Below are 18589 nucleotides of genomic sequence, written 5' to 3'. Positions count from 1 at the left end.
ATCAGATGTGCGTGACAAAGTCTGCAGTAACAAGTTTTGAACAGCTGAGTCACATCCAAGAAAAAAAAAAAGTACCAAAAGACAATTTGCAGCACAATCGCCAAGTATCTCAGTTTGCTGCATAAAAGCATAAACAGGCAGTTGCATTAACTGAACCTCTGCAATGTGTTCAGGAATAATGGTTTTAAAACAACTGATGCTGCAAACTAAAACACAACCAACAACACATCACTGTGAAAAGTCTATCAGATGGTTTGTCCTTACTGTTTTTTCTGTACATTTAGTCACCAAAAATGACACAAGGTAAAAAATTCAAGCCTCATTGAAATAATTGACAAGATTCCTATAGAATTCAATAGTGTCAAGATTTTATCCTAAAAGGTTGGTTAGCTATTCAGTTTCTACACAGGTGGCAGAAAACCGGCCATATTTTACGGCAGTTCCTTCAGTGAGAACTGAAGAGGGCACTTAGCACACCCACACCACCTGCCAGCCACCAGCCTCGGAACACTCCCAAGAAGCCTCTCTACAGAACCGGGACGGGTGTAGGTAGCTCTGCAAACTATTATTCCCATTCAGCTCTCTGGAACTGAGGCACAAAGAGGTTACAAGATTTGCACAGAGTCACACAGTCGGTTGGGATGAAAACCCGGGTGACCCGATCCCCAGGCCCGTGTTCTAACAGCTGCTGGACAGCTCAAAAGACTAGGCTGATTTTAACACAGATTTGTGACTCTTCAGGGCTCTTTTTGCATGCAATCAGTACCTAAGCACAGAATAGATGGATGAGTATTCACTGGTACTTGCTAGGTTCTGACTCTGAAGTAGGAATTCATTCCAGTTCATGTGCTAGCAAGTTTTTGTCAGAGTAATTTTCAAACTGCCATTGTAGACTTAAATAAAACCATGATAAATTTTCAGTGTTGCTGAGTAATCCAATCATAAAGTGAATAGGAAGGATTTTTTTCTCAAAAATGTAAGCATAATTTTTCTGAATTGTGTCCTCTTCCTAAAGTAATTCAGCAAACCAGTGTACTGGTTCCATTAAACAGTTTCAAGAAAGCCAGTTAATTCAAGTCTTCTCAGTGAAGGTATGGATAAATATACCCTTGCTGGAAAAGAGGAATCTAAAATTTCTAGGCAGTTAAATAAAATACAACATAGAAAATAAGTTTTAATGCATTTTCATCCAATGTACAGGCATTTGTGAGTATCAGCTACTGAGCTATCGTTCATCGCAAAATACCAAAACATCTAGATAGTTGTGCAAATCCTTTTCTTAGTTCCTTGGCAAGCAACAGAAAGAACTGAAAGATAGCTACATAATTAATTTCAAACACTTACAGAACAGAACACTGGAAGGTACATTTCATACATGAAGAACAACAGAAACCCATTTTCATTAAGCAGCATGTACAAGAGAAGCCTGCATCTACAGTTAGATTAATTCTAGTACAAGATTTATATGTATAAAACTACTTTCTTCTAGTAATCAAAATGAGGCCTTTTGAGAAATCTGAGAATCATCAGCCCATAATTCTAAAAAAGGTGACTGCTGCTTTAGCACATGTGCTGTCCTTATTTGCTAAGCAAAGATATTTTATTGGTGAGCACATGCGTCTCTAAAACCAGGAAAAATCTTGCAAATGATGTTTTAGGAGAGCAACAGAATAGTATGAGGGAACTAGTCACCACAGTATCAAACCCAAACTCTTCCATCTGACACCTGCCACGCATCAGGAAAAACTCTCTCTGCCCAAAACACCAGGTAACCCCCCGTCCTATGCTACCAAATTAATCAAAGACAAAATATTCTGATACTGGTCTAGAGTCATCATCTCTTCAGGGCAAAAATTCTTGTTTGCCATGTGACATCCAGTCCTTGGTTCATCCTTATGTGAAATCACTAATAAATTAACAATAACATTTGTAAAAAGCTAAGATACAAGAACTGGGAGTGATTTTCTATACTAAGGACTGGGTTGATTTCCTTCTTTTTTAATGGGTAGCACTCATGTGGGGCTAAGATTTTTACAGGTACAAAAGTAGGACTAGTGGTCAATACTTCTAGAGACCTTAATGATGGCTCTACTGGTTAGAAGTCCCTCCTCGTGTTCATCAAAAGGGAGGAAAAAACCAGAAAGTCTGAATTCATGGCATTGGTTCACCATGACCGATAAAATTCAGTGGTCTCGTGATTCGACAATAATGTTTTTCAATCACGTAACTACCAGATTTTATTACAGAGGCCTTTTTACTAAAGCTCCTTCAGTTTTAGTACCTCATGAGGACAGCCAGGTGGGAACTTCAGCACTATTGTAAGGGAACGTGAATAGTGAGAGACTTGCCCAGTAATTATTACAAAACTATTCTCACAGACTTAGCATCAGAATTTGTAACAATGGCCTAAAACGTTACTATTTTGTGTGCCATATGTTGTCCTACAAAAGCAGTGGAGTGATGTCTAGCTTTTGAATAATAAACTATTTTAGGGCACCAATACACTTCAGCTCACAAAATCACTTTCAACCTTCTGAAAAGAGGAAAAATAAGTCAGCACTACAAAGGGAATCTGTCCAAAGTCTGCCTCCAGGCTTGTGGACAGTTCTGCTCATTGATTTGCAACCAATGGTTTGAGAACTCCCATTACTGAATGTTTACTCAGAAAAATTCTGATTATATTTTAGGCAAGCTTTTTTATCTGCTACCTTTTAATGTGCTAATTTACTCTACTGAAAAGCCAAAGGGCCAAATTCACTCCTCTGATAAGGCTTCTATTGTAGGAGCATCACTGGATGTGCACCAAAGGCATTATTCATCTGTGGAGAGATCACTGAGTAATGTTGTCAAAATAAACACTTTTGAGTTGCACATCCTTGAAGATAAAGGGATTGTGAGGAGAATGAGAAGGAACAGAACATCAGAGATTAAGAAAATTAGATAAAGGAGCAGGAAGAAACTGTTTGATGTAAACAGAGTGACAAGTTAGATTAAGAACTCTCATTAAAGCATGCAGTATTTGCCTATAAGCAATTCAGGCAAGGCATTTGTTTACAACTCTCTGCCAAAATCAACAGCAGATGCAAAAATTCATCAATATAGGGATTTTAAATAATATTAAATCTACTGTATCCAAACACTCACTAGAACTATGTGATGGAAATACACAGCTCAGTGCCATTCTATTCTCTGTCACACTAAGTAAACAAGGTTATGCCCTGTTGCACATTGACATGCAGGCCCTGCAGAAGCTACTACTATCATGAGTGTGCCACTAACTACTCCTCAGTTACTTTAGTATGCTCGTATCTCTGAAAAGATATACTGGTGCCAAGATTTTATTGCTGGTGTGGAAGAAAATCTAACTTTGTGAGGATGGTATAGTCTCAGGTATGACTGTATGCTAAGACAGAACCTGGTGTGTCTTTACCAAGTTTGGAAAACAAAATTTGGAGATGTGCTGGAAAACTTGTGATATCACCTTGCATTGACATGAAGTAGCAACCTTCACCAGAAAATGTCCATCAGAAATTATATAGATGCTAAATTAAAAGCAAATGCTTCCAGAACAGATGGCAATGGTTAAGTGAATCAAAAGGACCCAGTATCTTGCTTACCAACAGTGAGGAATTAGGGTTTTGGCAAAGGCCACTAGGTGCAAATGCTATTGTAACTGAACCAGATTTAATGAGAGCTCCTCATTTCTCTTGGTCCCAGGTTAACATCCCCCTCTAGTGACCTCAATTTATGGTGGGGAGTTTTTTCTTCAGCAGCTCATTGGCTGATGTCCCTGTATGATTCTCTTAAGACGATGGGAGTCTGAGTCACCACTTTCCTCCTGGCATGCTTACAGATTAAAAAAATACCTGGCTGGGAAGAACATGCAGTAAGAGCAAAGTTACACAATGTGCTGGCAGCAAATATGTCCCAAGCAGCTGAACTCTCAGCCTTTCCCCGGCCCCTCATTCTCACCCCTGTGCAGGAGTTCACAGCACATGAGCTTCCTTTTCGTGCCAGTTCCCTGTGGGGCCGTGATGCAAGTCAGACCATTGTTATGATCTGCTTTAAAAATAACCTTTCCTAAACCAACCCCACTACTAAACAGATTGTATATTTGTACCTTGAGTTACTCAGGTCCTTTGACACAGTGTTGTGCACAGAGAGAGGCAGAAAACTATGTCAGGTGCCACTTTCTCAGGCTTTAAAGAAAATGCATGCCTGGAGAGCCACAGAATTAAAAGCCATGCAGATGCAACTGCTCCCATGCTGCAGAGTTCTTGAAATCCACATCATACCTAAATACCAGCAGTGGGAACTCCTGACTGGCTTTGCAGCAGTCTAAAGAGAAAATTCTGGTTATCACTGGAGCTGGATTTTAAAGACTGACATGAGGTAACCAAAGGCCTAAGGGCCTTCTCTGTTAAAAATCCGAAGTGAGATCACAGATGGGGATGTGAAGTGGTGGGAAACCACCAACCGTATGGGGAAACAAAGCAACCATGTGCAAAGCCTAAGGATACTTGCAGCTCATGACTCATCGTTTTGATCATTCATCGAGGGAACTGACTGCTTGTTTCTCTCAAACAAAAGGTGTCTTTCCATTTTATGCTATTGTGTGGAAAGGCTTCTTGTAAAAAGATTTTAAAAAAATGGCAGAGCCTCCTGTTATTTAAAGATGACATTTGACAGGCCGAGTCCATCAACAAAACACTGTTCAAAGCCAGCAGACTTTTTTCCATAGACTTTTAAAAAGATTAGAGAAAACGCTGGCAATTATTTCCATCTCTTATATGAAATTTCCTTGTCTATATACTGGGAAGGAGACCTGAAGGCAAATGTGAAGAAGAGAGCATATTTCATTAGCTGAAATTATACAGTCCAAATGGCACAACCTCTCCTTATGGCCCGTCCCCTATAGTCAAAAGGGACCGACAGCTACGAGACAAGCAGATTGAATCTCATTTTCTCATTACATAATCCTTGGTTGTGCAATGCAAGAGTCTATAAAGAGTAAAAAGGAGGATCTAAATACACACAGTATAAAACAAAAACTACTTCTTCACTCACATTTCAATATCCTTCTGGTCAACTACATATAAATTCTATTACTTTGTCTGCCGTTTAGGATAACATTGTACAGAACAATGGCAGAAAGATTAATTATTTTTATAGGTGTTTTACAGTGTGCTTTCAGTTGAAGCTCTTAGGCTTTGAAATATTCACAAGAAAAGAGAAAAGAATGGCTTGTTCTTTGCTTGTGTTTTGAAATGGTATTTGTTTACACATTTCAGATAAATCAGAAAAAAAAAAAAAAAACAAACAACAAACAAACAAAAAATCCACACTATTTTAAGCTATTCTGTGTCCTGCCAGAGTCTCATTTGTATGCAGCATACGGTAGATTTGCCTAGAAGGATTTAGCTCAGTAGCTGGCACGTTTACATTAGAGAATAACATACAGTCTCAATTGATTTCAAGCATTCTTAGAATGGGAAATAAATATGAAAAGTGGTTGTTGCTGAAAGTTCAAGAAACACAATCAACAAATTGTAAAATCACAAAAGGCCAGACAAATTTAATAAAATATTTCCATTTACCTTCCTCAGTTTTACACAGCCTGTTCAAAATAAGATTCTCTGCAGAGAGCCTTTATCCAACTGTTTATATCACTTCATACAAAATATGTGTTTGAATTACCACTGCAATACAAGGATATAAATTCCCAACACGCGACATGCCAAATTCAACGTAAGTTATGCTTTCTTGGCATCTAGACATTTTCCTTTTACTTTTCTCTACTCCAAATACATTTTCATTTGAAACAAATTAAAAAGCATGTAGATGTTAAAACATGACAGCTTAGCATTCAAGTGACTTGTGCAACATTGTTTTGTGCTTTCTACTTCTCCGTTTCCTCCTACTGCAATTAAAATTCATCATGCTCTACCACATATACAATAGCAATGCATCAAGTTCAGTCCAGTATAGGTTTTCAACCTTCAGACTTGACTTTATACTACACAAGATCCTTGCACATTGAAAAAAGTGCATCTTTTTTGTGATCTTTCTTTTATGCTGGATGATGTGAAGCTCTGATTAGTTGATGTAGGAATGCAATCTTGAGGTATGACTGCAGCCTCGGAACAATTCTTAAATGTAAAAAGAAATTTTTTGAGTGTGCACGCCCTTTCTGGATTTAAAAAAGACACCATTATAACGGTGCTACTAGAGCCACGGTACAGTACATCATGGCACATCTCCATAACATAATCAAGGACATGAGATAGAACTTCTATTTACACAAACTTGATGCCACTTCCAGAAAAATATGACAGAAAAAAAAAGGGGAAATATTATTTCCTGAATGTCCTGAATTTTTAGAAGATTCCTTTTACTTTCTCTTCATCAATAGAGTGGTCCTCCGTAACTGCCTTCTCCCCGATCTGTTTAGTATGGACCTTAAGTGACACCAGCAGGAATTGGGAATCATATGGCAAACTGCTTCCTTTGAGAGGATGCTCACCCATGCCCCTTTACTCACAAGCCAGCTTGCTGTCAAAACTTGAGAGGGCAATAGCAAAGGCTTGTAGCGCGCACATCGGGTAGTTGTAGTCCATGGTGAACACATCCTCAGCCACGCGGCCAAACTGCATCACTATATAGTCAGCTGCAAGAAAGGTCATAAAAGGTGACAAAGCATTATTTTTGTTTGCAGCCCTTACTAAATAAGTATGCATTCAACATCATTCGCTGGCCCAGTTCAACAAAATACAAAAACATGCTCACTCGTCAAACTTCACAACAATTATGCAAGTGGGTGGGCTGATATCAGAGGGAGAAGCAAGGATAGCTTGACTGAGGAACAGTTGAGTGATAAAGAATTGCATGACTTGTTACTGTCAAAAAAATTACACCGATAAAAGGTATTTTTTGCAAGCACAGAGAGAAAATTACTTCTGTATAGAATGCTCAAACCTCTTATATAGACCTAGTGCTGAGTTTCACACGTACCAAGAACCAATTAATTCTATTCCCACTTAACTTCTGGCAAGTGGACAATCAAAGATAACAGGAGGAAAAGAAGGCATGATTGTGATCCAGCTCCAAGCATATCTCTCGTGTCATATTCAGAAATTCTTCCTCAACTTTTTTTCCCTTTTTACTCTTTGTCAGCAAGAGGAAATTGCAGCCTCATTCACAGCTCGAAATGTTTAATTGCAGAAGCAGGTGCAATTGTTTCACATTATAAAATGCAGCAAATGCATACATCAATGTTTCAGGTTCAGCGTTGCTCTCAGAGACTGGCACAGCCACTTCCACCAGTTTCCAATATTCCCCTGCAGCCTAAGCTTGGCACTGGTGTGGCCCAGTGCACCCCAGCACCTAGTGACTGTGCTTGCCTAAAGTCTACGTAAAGTGGGGCGGTATCACTCCACTCCAGCACTTGTCCTCATCCCTGCTCCAACAACGGTACCTAAGCTTGAAAAGAAAGGGGGCTGCATATTGCTGGCAGAAAGTAGCACATCAGTAAGGTCCTACTGATGGCGTGAAAGGCAGTCCTGACATTTTCAGGGTGTTCTATAGGGCTAAGGCTACCAAGACTAGTAATGGCAAAGTAGATATGCAGTGGAACCCGTCTGCCTACCACTGTCTCCAGCTGGGCAGTCTATGGGGTCCAGAGTGAACAAAAAACCCAAGGATTGTGCGAAGTAAGCGCTTGAGCAGAGTGATACTGCCCCACGGTCCTGCTGGCTGGAAGTGCCGCAGCTCTGAGAGCAGGAACGACTCTCAGTTCACAAGCCAGGCAGCAAAGGGAGAAAACTAAGACAACACGTAGCAGAATCACCTGTCTCAAGCATGAGCATTTAAATACCCAACTTGCATCAGTGTCACGGCCACATGGCAAAGCAGCATTAAGTTGGACCCACAGAACTAAATTAAACTCACTCAGGTAACAACAGTAAGGGCAGGATCGCTGTCAGGCTGTGTATGCAGTACTGTTTCTACACATTACAGACAGAGAGCTATACTTACGATCATTATCATGAATAATTTGGAAGTTTTTCACCGAGGCCTGTGTGACTCGACCATGGAAATTTAACACATAGGACTGGGTGTCATCATTCCAGACCGGCGTTTTGTTATGCAGCTCAATTACACTCTCTGTATTTTTGTTCTGCCATCTTGCAAGAAGTGTCTCATGTTCCTGCACACACCACAGATACACACTTCAATTTAACACTCTCACAAGACAAAAAATAAATACACACACACACACGTAAATCCTAGCCCAAAGACTAAAGTGTCACCCTCAACCCTCAAAACAGCATAATCAAACGAAACAGAGAACTCTGAGTATCTCAATGCAAATGTGGATTGAAGTCCATTCCACAGCTTGGAAAAGGTTAGTTGTACCTTTTGTTATCAAAATACATTATTATTTGTAATGATTTCATGAGTCACAGAACTAATCACACATCCCATTTTTCTGCAATTGTTCAAATATTGGGGCTTTTTACTTCTAAACCTTCAGAAATGCAAAAAACCCAACTCCAACTGAAAAAGAATTCAAGTAATTATTATTGTTGGCTTATGGTATGACTTACATTTCGTGGTCTGATAGAAACTCTTTCGTGGTCCATATTCATTCCTGGTATGATCACACTCATTTTACGAGGTCCTTTAAACCCCAAGACATTTGTTTCCTAAAAACATTTAGACAAGAGTTCATTATGTTCTGTGTTTTTAAAGTTAATTTCTTCAACAGAGAGACACAGTGGCAGCCCAGAGAACTTATTTGTTGCTCAACTGAAAAAACATCTTGAAAGTCCTACCTTCACTGGCACTGCCAAGCTTTGTCTTAGAAGCTCTGACAACAGGAAAATTGGAAATAGAGAAGTTTCCAAACACACTCATAGCATTGGCTGCCAGCAACATTAATACAATTTAAAAAAAAAATCCTTTTGTTAAAAAAGGATATGAACTAACCAGATTGCTTGGCTACTGCTAGATCCCAAAATAAAGTAGTTATAATTTAAAAATCATAAAATATAGTCACACATTTTGATGAGAGACAAAATTAAATATATGGGACCAACTCCATTTATTCCAGAGCCAGTACAAAAGCAAATAAGAAGAAGCTGCCAGTAAGAGCATCTGTTAACAGTGCTGTGGTTTTTGAAGTCTTTAGATATGTTATGCTTAGAGATGAGCATGGTAAAAAACAAACACATTAGCATGAATGCAAATTTTTGAGCTATGAAGGCACGGAAAAGTAAAGAAATAACATGGGCAGCAAAAATAAATCCATGGAAAATAGAAGTTCTTCCATTAAACATGATTTGATGCCTTTCTGATCAGCTTTTCACAAAAGCACTCCAGTATTGCACTATCCTCTCAAAATACAACCACTAAAATCTAAATAGGCCTATAGTCTTATTTTTATCCGAGGCTTTCTTTTTTTCCACAGACGCAAGTAGGGCCATGTATTTCAGTAACTCATCATCTACTTTTGAAAAAGTAAAGGCCAATGTTTTCCAATCCACTTGGTAAAACCCAATTGCCTATTTTAGCATTAACTCCAGTAGATGAAGCAGTGACACCTCTAATAGTCCATCTCCTCGTGTTTTGTGGTGATTTTTTTTTATTTTTCCCAGTCACATGTGTTTTTTTCCCCCCTCTACCTTTCCCAAGTGAAGGACACACACTAAGGAATGTCAGGAAGGAACTTCCCATTGCTGCTATTCCCAAGCAACATACAACAAGTTGCCAAGAACTGGACACCCCTGGGCTCCAGCCAGTGTGGCTCTAGCACTGGAACATTTAGAAGTGACAATCTTATATGTCTCTTCTTTTATTTATTTAATTAAAGTGTCCTGATTTTAAGGAACACAAAAATTTTTAAAACATCTCTATTTTTGCAAGTATAAATCCACGCATCTCAACTCACTGGAAACATCTGAAAATACCCTCCTAAAATTTACTTGTGCAGAAGTTCTGTCATCCATCAGACCTTTGAAATAACTCTGGTTGTTTCAGCAAGCCATCTGGACATTTTACATAACTCATCAAAGATTTTCAAGCACGTAAGAAAAATTCCACTGCATTATTTTACTGAATATTCTTGAAGCAATGTAGGTATATTCATATACCTTCATAACTCCGTGCATTAATGAGAAGATTCTACCTCTTTTCTGAATCATTTATGTCATGGCCTTTGGCACACTAAACCAGTGTTATCAATTCAGTTGGAAGAGTATACTTGGTTCTGCACCATGGCAAGATTCAAACTAAAATGACTGCCAACAGATATTAAAAGCAGGAGAGACTCGGCACAGCAGAGGACAATTTCTAAGAAAAGATACATGCTTACACTTATTTTCCACTAACTACTGACAATTTTGGTCTTTCCTGCAATGCCTTACAAGCTTTTCTTCTCATCAAGCCACGGTTATGCTATATACAATTAATTTACATGGTGACTGGTTGAAGACATTGTTCAAGGTAAAATTAAATAATACCTCTGAATCACTTCCCTTCCAACAAGCAGCATTATCACTCTGAAAAAACAGGACTACATTCTTTGGCTTTATGTGGAAACATTGAAATCAATATTTCTGTCAAATGGTAAGGAAATGGTTTCTAGTCGCACATTATATCAATCACCAATTACATAAAACTTTTTATTGGCAAATGCTACCCTTTTGCTAAAATCAAGGTACAGAACTGAAAGTCTACAAACATGGAATATATGAGGAAAACAGTAGGGACAAAAGAGGCACTTTAATTAAATGCAGACCTTTCCAATCTACCTACATCCAAATAAAATTAATTCCCCTTAACTCCTCTCATTCCCTGCTTCTCTTTTATTTCCTTCCTCCATAATTTTTGTGTGTAAATTCAAGACTACAAATGGCATTATTAAGGTAACATAGGCCAAATTTTAATTTTAATGCCACTGACAGTCTTGGCTTACATAGGAACTCAAAATAAGGACTGTTAGTTGGGAGAGTCCTATTGACTCAACCAGCACTCCAGCGATTTAAATCAGTTAAGAACTTGGCCCAGTATTGCTTTGAAGCTGCGCGCTCTCTGCCTTCGTCCAACCAGCAAGTTGTTCTGTGAGCATGCACAATAAACTGGAATGAAAGAACACAGTCTTTCTCCGGGGTTGCTTTTAAAATCTTACACCCTTTCATAAAATTATGTAAGCATTTCACTGTGGTGGCAATAGCTGCCATGATAAAAGCAGCTCCCAGGTGTTTCACACTTTAATAACCCAAGTTTCTTTCAGCCACTTCCCTTCCTGGACTTGATTCACACAGCTGTGCCTTGTCCTTTATATCCTCTGTAGAAATTATCATTCCATAGAAAGCCCAAACCACAGAACCCCCTACATTGGAGCACAATGCAAGTGATTGAGGCCCGAGTAGAAACACATAGTCCATTGCTTTACTGAAACCTGAGTCACACCTCAGAATATCAGTTGAGCTCCCTGCCTGCAGAATCTGATGCAAACTGAATTGTGAGATACTACGGATATAATGGAATCCAGCACAGAAAATCCTGGTAGAAATGGTACAGTAATTACACCTCACTGATCCTTGATAAATTTTGCCAAGCGATTCTGAAATCAGCCATTAGGTGCTGCTGCAGGTTTATTAATATGCTAGCCTGCCATCAGTGAGGAGAGTACAAATGGGTAAGAGCACCTGATAGAACTTGAACTTGCACTAACTATTCCTGTTGCTTGAAACATGTCCTAAGGTGAGCTCCACAATGAGAGTTCTCAACACATTTACCCTGAAGTTAACAACAGATGCACCACCAGCTTCTGCCTGTATGAACTAGACCTGCTGAGATGATTCAGCAGGTCAGGCTCAGTAAGTTGGTGGAAGCGGTACAGCTTGCTCTCCAGATGGGTACTTGATCAGATGAGCTGAGAGACAGTGAGAAGCATAGTGGTGCTTTCAAAACATTGTTTATTATAGTTTTTGCTGTGGGAAAAATCTCAAGGCAGGAATTAAAAGGTTACCTTAGGACAAGGGTGTTTCAGGAGTGCTCCTTCTGGAATTCTTTGCTGTGGTTCTGATGCAGCCAGGAATAATAATCTCACTTTAGCAAACCTGGCTAGTAATGAAGTATCATTCTGATTTCCTTTTGTCCTCTGGCCACAGCACACCTGCAACCCTGCTGTCTTTCCTCAAGAGTATCAAAATATCAATCGAACGAGTCATTTTCTTATACAAATATACAAGTTTTAAGATGCTGATCTCAAAATAGACATATAAAATCAGCCTATCAGCCACATTCTCCAAACAGTGGCCATGGTTCTGTTCTTTCCAGCACTCACACTTCTAATTACCTCTGCTGACCATAACTGAGTTTTTTATTTTGCAGTGTTAATGGTTCAAATGTCACTGTTGTCGACTTAAACAAGCAATGCCTAAATCTTTCAATATGTAACTTATTTTAAAACCATTTTTTGTTTTCTCCTTGTATGTCCAGTTTGCACCAGAAGATTAGTTGCCTGGCTCCAGGGAATACCTTCCCATATAAACCAGTAAAATTACCTTTATTAAACATATAAGTTCTCCTAGATTTCTACTGAAACTTTCAAGCCCTAAACTGACAAAATCCTAGATGCTTTTGTTAAATCCTGTTAGATGAATTTTCTGAAATTCTCAGAGTTTCAAATCCAACAGGAATGGAGGGATATGTGTGTGTGTGTCTGTCTGCAGCCGTAGGCCATGGGCCTGAAAAATAGCACATGGAAACACACTATTTATACTATATTCACAGAAAAACTGCATCCTAAGCAGCAAAAAAAGAACACGTTAGCAGCTATTACCGCCACCTTTCAGTGCTCTCAGCACTTTGCATAGGAAGGATGGCTCTCTGCTTTCTTTCCATGTGCTGAAATCTTCCAGATGCATTAATTGCCCCTCACAAAGTGAAGCTTTCAGTTCCTTTCCAGGAACACATTCTGTGCATACACAGGGTACGCGCTGGGATGGCTTGACCTGGATCTGACAGATTTCCAGTCATCCTTGATTAGAGCCGGGCAGGAACTTTTCTGAAAAGTGGTGTTTGGGAATTTTTGTCAGAAATTGTTGACTTGTGAAAGCAGAAAACTTTCTGTAGCAGTGTATGTAGCAATTTTGAATGGAAGAATTTCTCGTGCCCAGAGATTTCTGGACAGAAAGAATGCGCTCACCAAAACAGTCATCCAGTAATTATGAAACAACAGCAACTGTGTTTCAAGTCTTGATTGCCTGCATCGCCCCCGACAAATACTATTTACTGTCCTATAAGAAGCTGGTTTCTCTCATTCAATTGAATTTTGGATTTTGTCTGGGGTTTTGTTTTTTTCCTGGTGAAAAGGAGTTTTACAGTTCTTATCCATTTCTCAGCCATTGCTGCAGACCTAGCTGTCCAGCTCCCTGTGTTTGGGATCACAGAGGCCTCCTCCAAAACGTCATTACAAATGATCATACCTTAGTGCAGTAATTCCATGTGCACAACTCTTCCCAGTTCAGGAGGCTCCCTCAGATGGTGCCTGCAGGCTGTGAACCATCCAACCCCTTCCAGAGGGTTATGTAAAAGCTCCAACACCTCCTGACCAAAAGTGAGAACTGGGCAACTGGGTTCTGTGCTGTTTTTTCACCTCTACTTTCCACGCAATTTCCTAGTTTCTCTAGTGAAGATCAGCTGTTTGATTACATCAAAGTATGAATGCTGATTTACATAATCATAAGCGAGAAGGAAATTCAGTGTGCTATTTCAGAAACTGAACTGCCCTTTCTTGCATATTTTGCCTGTGAGCAGTACTTACATAACAAATAGCAGCTAGCTCCTGACGCAGGACGCTCGCCTCCAGGCTTGATGTTGTTTTCATCGGATTTACTCCATTGTCATAAACTGTAAACTTAGTTCCCATAAGATTTGATCTATCAAAAAAAATGGAAAATCCAATCACCATTTGTTAGTAACGCTGCCTGAGACATCTATGCTTTACTGCATTGTAGCCCCAAAGGACAGACAGATAATATCAAGTACAAATAGTTGTTAATTCTAAACCCAACTAAATGGCAACTCCTAGATTGAAGCCATAACAAAAATGTAAAGGTACAGTACAGCAGGGTAAACTAAGGGTCCCTTATCATTACACTGGAGACTTCTCATGATATCTTGCAAACTAGTAAATTCAAGAAAACAATAAGGAAACACTCAGCTAGGGTTATTATGTTTGTTTGCTTGGTTTTTGAAATATGCTTATTCTCTACAAAGCTTTCTGTTTTCTTACCTGACTACTATCTCTATTAGAACAGAGAGAGTGATTTTCATAAAGTTACAAATAAGATCAGTCTTTCCTATTTAAATGGAAATCACACCAAGGAGCACAACATACAATTTAGAACATACTAAAATCGCATTATCCTCATTCTGTGTCTGCACTGCAACAAACAGTGCATGAAGTTCCGAGATCCACCCAGGCAAACGGCAATTAGCATCACAGGTCCCCTCCTCAGGCACAGACAATCTAAACATCCACTGAGAGGCTCCATGTAGGTATCAACAACAGACTGATGTATGATGGGGTAACAGACAGAAAAGAAGCACGTTGTTCTGAAAGAATTCCACTATTTGTAAATAACTCTAATTAGGATCTTAAGAAATGGGCAAAAACAAAGAGATTTTCAGATTGTGTAACAGACAGAACTTCGATTCCAAGGTATTTATATAAAAAGGGGTTAAACACAATCTACTCATGCAATTCTGAAAATCCCATTAAGATAAGTTGTGCTTGTACACCCTTGAGGATCTGGCCTTTGAGCATTTAAGAGCTTTAGTCCTGCTGGTTTTTACTAAAATGGGATCTTGTCAGTACTTGAGATGTTTTGAAAACATGCCTTGGATACTCGTGAACTTTAAGACCATTATCACATGATGTAGTCAAGCCTCTTAAATAAGAAGTCATAGTGACTTACAGGCTTCATAATTTCAAATGAACTTCATATTGTATAAAGAAAATTCTTAGATGTATCAGTGTTTACCTCAGTTTTCCAATAAAACTCTCTCCACCCCGAGACAGGTCAGTTGGGTCTATGGAGATGAGGTAATTAGAGGTTTTACTCTTCTTTCGTTTCCTTCCAGCTAACAGAAACACCTAAGAATTGCAAAAAAAACCATGTTCTAGAATGCCAAAGGGGTTAGCACACACCACTTCCTGCTTTGATATAAGGAAACCATAGGCAATTTTTCTGTCTTCCAGCATCATTAGAAAAGTAACAGAAGGTCTCCTGGGAATCAGCAAGACCAGATAAAAATCTGGAAAGGGAAAGCAACTTCTCAACGACTCAGTCCATTATTTATGGTTTAAATAATTAAATTCGATCTATTTCATTAAATGTTTCATTCTTAGTTGCTCTGGCTCTTCCAGTTGAATGGAAAATAGATGCTTTTCAGGCCACAGAATGCAGAGAGCCCCAACTGCTGACTGCCACAAAGGTGCCATGCATGGATTACTTAAGGCCAAAGATTAGACATATGAAGAAAGGCAGTAGAACAAAGTGTTGCTATTGATTTGCTTTTGGATGACTGTAGGGTAGATCTCAGTGAAAGTGAAAATATATTTAAAGTACAAGATTATATCTTCTTTATAAGACTTCTTCAGACTTTTAATAATTTTTTAATACTCAGATGCAATTGGTATGCCATTCAAGTTATTTTATGACCTTTTTACCATGCTCCCTTTCCAAGTGGAGGTAATAAGTAGGGTACATCCCTCGGTCCATTCCCTTCTTGTCTCTTGTGATTCTGCATTTGACAGTGACACCCTGTGGAGCAGGTCTTACGGCAAATTCCTCTAGGTCGTCGACATCTATGAGAGGCTCATTTGTGGAAGGACTCGGGGCTGAGGCCGCTTCCTAAAACAGTAAATAAAACTTAGGTTTCCTCAACTTAGATTTACATGCTTATAAATACAAAGGAATGACATTTGATAGAATCTGCACTTTAAAAAAATAAAAAAATAATGAACATACTGTCTTTCCTGTTCTGATTCCTTAGCAGCCTTGAAGGCAGCCTATCAAGGTAAGGATCTCCCCCGCTCCAATCTGTCAAGGTCTTGGCTACCAAAGGCACAGGGAGCAGTTCTCTGCACCGCTGATGCTCAGTGTAGAGGTGCATCAGGCAAAGCAGAACAGGGTGGCTGCACAAGCAGAGTGCTGTAACGTTACAAAGCAAACCCTGGCTCACACCTTCCCATCTCACCACACTTTTTTCAGAGAGGCCATACCCAAGGACAGTGATGGCCTTTGATGAACAGAAGAAATGGAATAGGGAGAGACCGGTTAAGCTAGACAGAGATGTAACACAGATGAGAAGTCAGTGCCATATATAAAAGAGTGGGGCATCATCAACTGGTTTAGCAAGAGCTTGTGATTTAGAGTATCTGAACAAGCCAAAGTCTTATTTTATGTTCAGATGGTAGCACCGAGAATAGGGTAGGAAAATACTCAGAAAAAGGGCATAGAAAAAAAAGATCCTTCTGAACACCTGCAAGAGGTAGAAAGGTAAATATTTACTGTTTACCTTTCTCTTAATTCAAGTTCAGACAATATTTGCTATTCTTTTCTCCAAGTCATTATTTTCATTGTTTGCTCCTGTGAACTCTGAGAGCTAACAGTAAATCACCTTGGAGATACTCTAGTCCATATATTAAAAAAAAAAAAAACAAACAAAAAAAAAAAAAAAAAGAGAAAGCCAGACCTATCCTGACTGAACTCTGGAATCACGCAGTACCTAGCAGCTTGCATGCTCCTCCTTCAGCACTCAGTCCTTACCTTATTGGATTTCTTGCTTGTGGCAGAACCAGGCCGGGTGTTACTGTTTAACTGTGAAGAACTGGAGCTGTCTTCATCTTCTTCATCTTCTTCTTCATCAAAATTCATGCTGCTTGAAATGCCTGAGGAGAGAGCAGCACACTTATATGAAATACTAATATATTAAAGCTGTCCATACTTGCTGTAAAACATCACTTATTATACTGTTGCACCCTTAGGCTCACAGGTGAGAGAGGGTGTGTGAGGGGGTTCACTGTGCGAGGCAGCATACAAATACGTGGGTGAGACAGTACCTGCCCTGAGAAGTCAAAACATTTCAGCAAATGAGAAAGGAAATATCATGGTTTCAATTCCACAGAGAGGATCAAGTTACCCAGTGATACAGGAGCAATATCCAGTTAGGAATTAAATTCAGATCATCTTCATCCAAACAAGTACTTCAAACACAGCACAAAATCTTATACCTGAAATTGGAGCTGAGTGGACAACCTATCACAGCCACTTGGAAACCTTAACAAATGAAAAACGAGCCCTTCTACAGCACATTCCACTGTTCCTGTGTGATCTGATGAAATACAGATCTTAGACCGAGAAGAAACATTCACATCAAGGAAAAGTTCTCATGCATATTTATTGCATGTAAAAACAGTATCAGGCCAGGCCAAAGGAACTGCCTTACAGCACTTAAAAATTTGACTTTACAAGAATTCAAAACCTCAGACGTTTCAAAGGGAAACACAACTTTGAACATCAAATAGCACTTAGCAGCAGGAAGCGTCAATGGTGGGACATCTGCCAGGCCTAGTTTTTCAAGAAGAATCATGCAGATGAAGCCACCCTGTATTCAGGTTCAAACACTAAGTTCCATATATTAGAGGCTAACTATGCAATATTTCTTCCTAAAAAAACCATAACACACTTGGTCTAGAATTTCTACTATTGGTAAGTCCAACAACGCAGAAGGATAAATGAAATGCAAAGATCTCCAGAGCCAAGCAGAACGGGCATAATTAACTTTTTCCTTCTGTACTTACCAGGAACATGATCCAGGGCGACAAGACTGGATTGGGAGGTGGAAGAGGACCAGGATGTATTTGCATGGGGATCTGAGAAAGGAAAAAATCCATGGGCTTGATTCTGCAAACCCTTAATTGAGTGAACAAGCCTAACTTGCCAACAGGACTCTGCACAGCCTTACTGGATGGGGCCAGAATGCTGCTGCCTGAATTCTCAGTTACGGGCATTTTACCTTTCTGCACAATCAAATTCACCTTATACCTGCTTATACCTGCTGTCACCTTCTTTTTTAGTACTTTGAATGAAGTCAAAAAGCCCTGGATCACAGAGCTGAAGCTTCAGAAAACATCATCCTTGCTAAACAGTTGTGCCACAAGCCCTTCTGTGCACGCTGTGCCCTGCATGGTACGGTTTTGGCCTACTTTTGAGTTCTAACACAAAAAAAAAAAAAAAAAATAGAACTGATTGACACAAGTGATATACACAGATTCTACACAAATATTCATTCAGTAACACTGAAAAAAGTATTCAGACTCATATTCAGATGGCCTAAAATTCTACTTAAATCCCTGTGCCCAGTGTGTCCTCATCATCTTTCTCAGGCTCTCTAGTTCTTCCGGGACTTCCAGGGATATGCATAGAGATTTTCATGTAGTTTAGTTCTTTGGAATACGAGCTTGGTCTGCAACAAGCAGAGACTGAACCAAACTAATGTACAGAAATAT

At 39.3% G+C, this 18589-nt stretch overlaps 1 protein-coding gene across 7 annotated transcripts in view; it reads right to left on the bottom strand.

The window, feature by feature from the left end:
• Positions 1 to 1149: 1149 nt before the first annotated feature.
• Positions 1150 to 18589, bottom strand: part of TUB (TUB bipartite transcription factor) — a 156750-nt gene continuing 139310 nt past the window's right edge. For 4 of the 7 annotated variants that reach the window (XM_033006897.2, XM_033006898.2, XM_033006901.2 and 1 more), the window contains 8 exons: positions 17882 to 17953; positions 16848 to 16969; positions 15738 to 15929; positions 15057 to 15169; positions 13835 to 13949; positions 8607 to 8705; positions 8035 to 8206; positions 1150 to 6667 (listed from right to left, as the gene is read on the bottom strand). In XM_033006897.2, coding sequence (XP_032862788.1) covers positions 6534 to 6667; positions 8035 to 8206; positions 8607 to 8705; positions 13835 to 13949; positions 15057 to 15169; positions 15738 to 15929; positions 16848 to 16969; positions 17882 to 17953 — 1019 coding nt within the window. In that variant the 3' untranslated portion in view covers positions 1150 to 6533. The remainder of the gene's footprint in view (positions 6668 to 8034; positions 8207 to 8606; positions 8706 to 13834; positions 13950 to 15056; positions 15170 to 15737; positions 15930 to 16847; positions 16970 to 17881; positions 17954 to 18589) is intronic. The other 3 variants (XM_033006899.2, XM_033006900.2, XM_033006902.2) reach the window with 1 other exon arrangement.

The sequence above is a fragment of the Tyto alba genome, unplaced genomic scaffold (genome assembly GCF_018691265.1).
Source record: "Tyto alba isolate M040663 unplaced genomic scaffold, T.alba_DEE_v4.0 Super-Scaffold_8, whole genome shotgun sequence".
Classification (NCBI taxonomy): domain Eukaryota; kingdom Metazoa; phylum Chordata; class Aves; order Strigiformes; family Tytonidae; genus Tyto; species Tyto alba.
The sequence above is the reverse complement of the archived record's forward strand: the minus strand, read 5'-3'. Positions and strand labels throughout refer to the sequence as shown.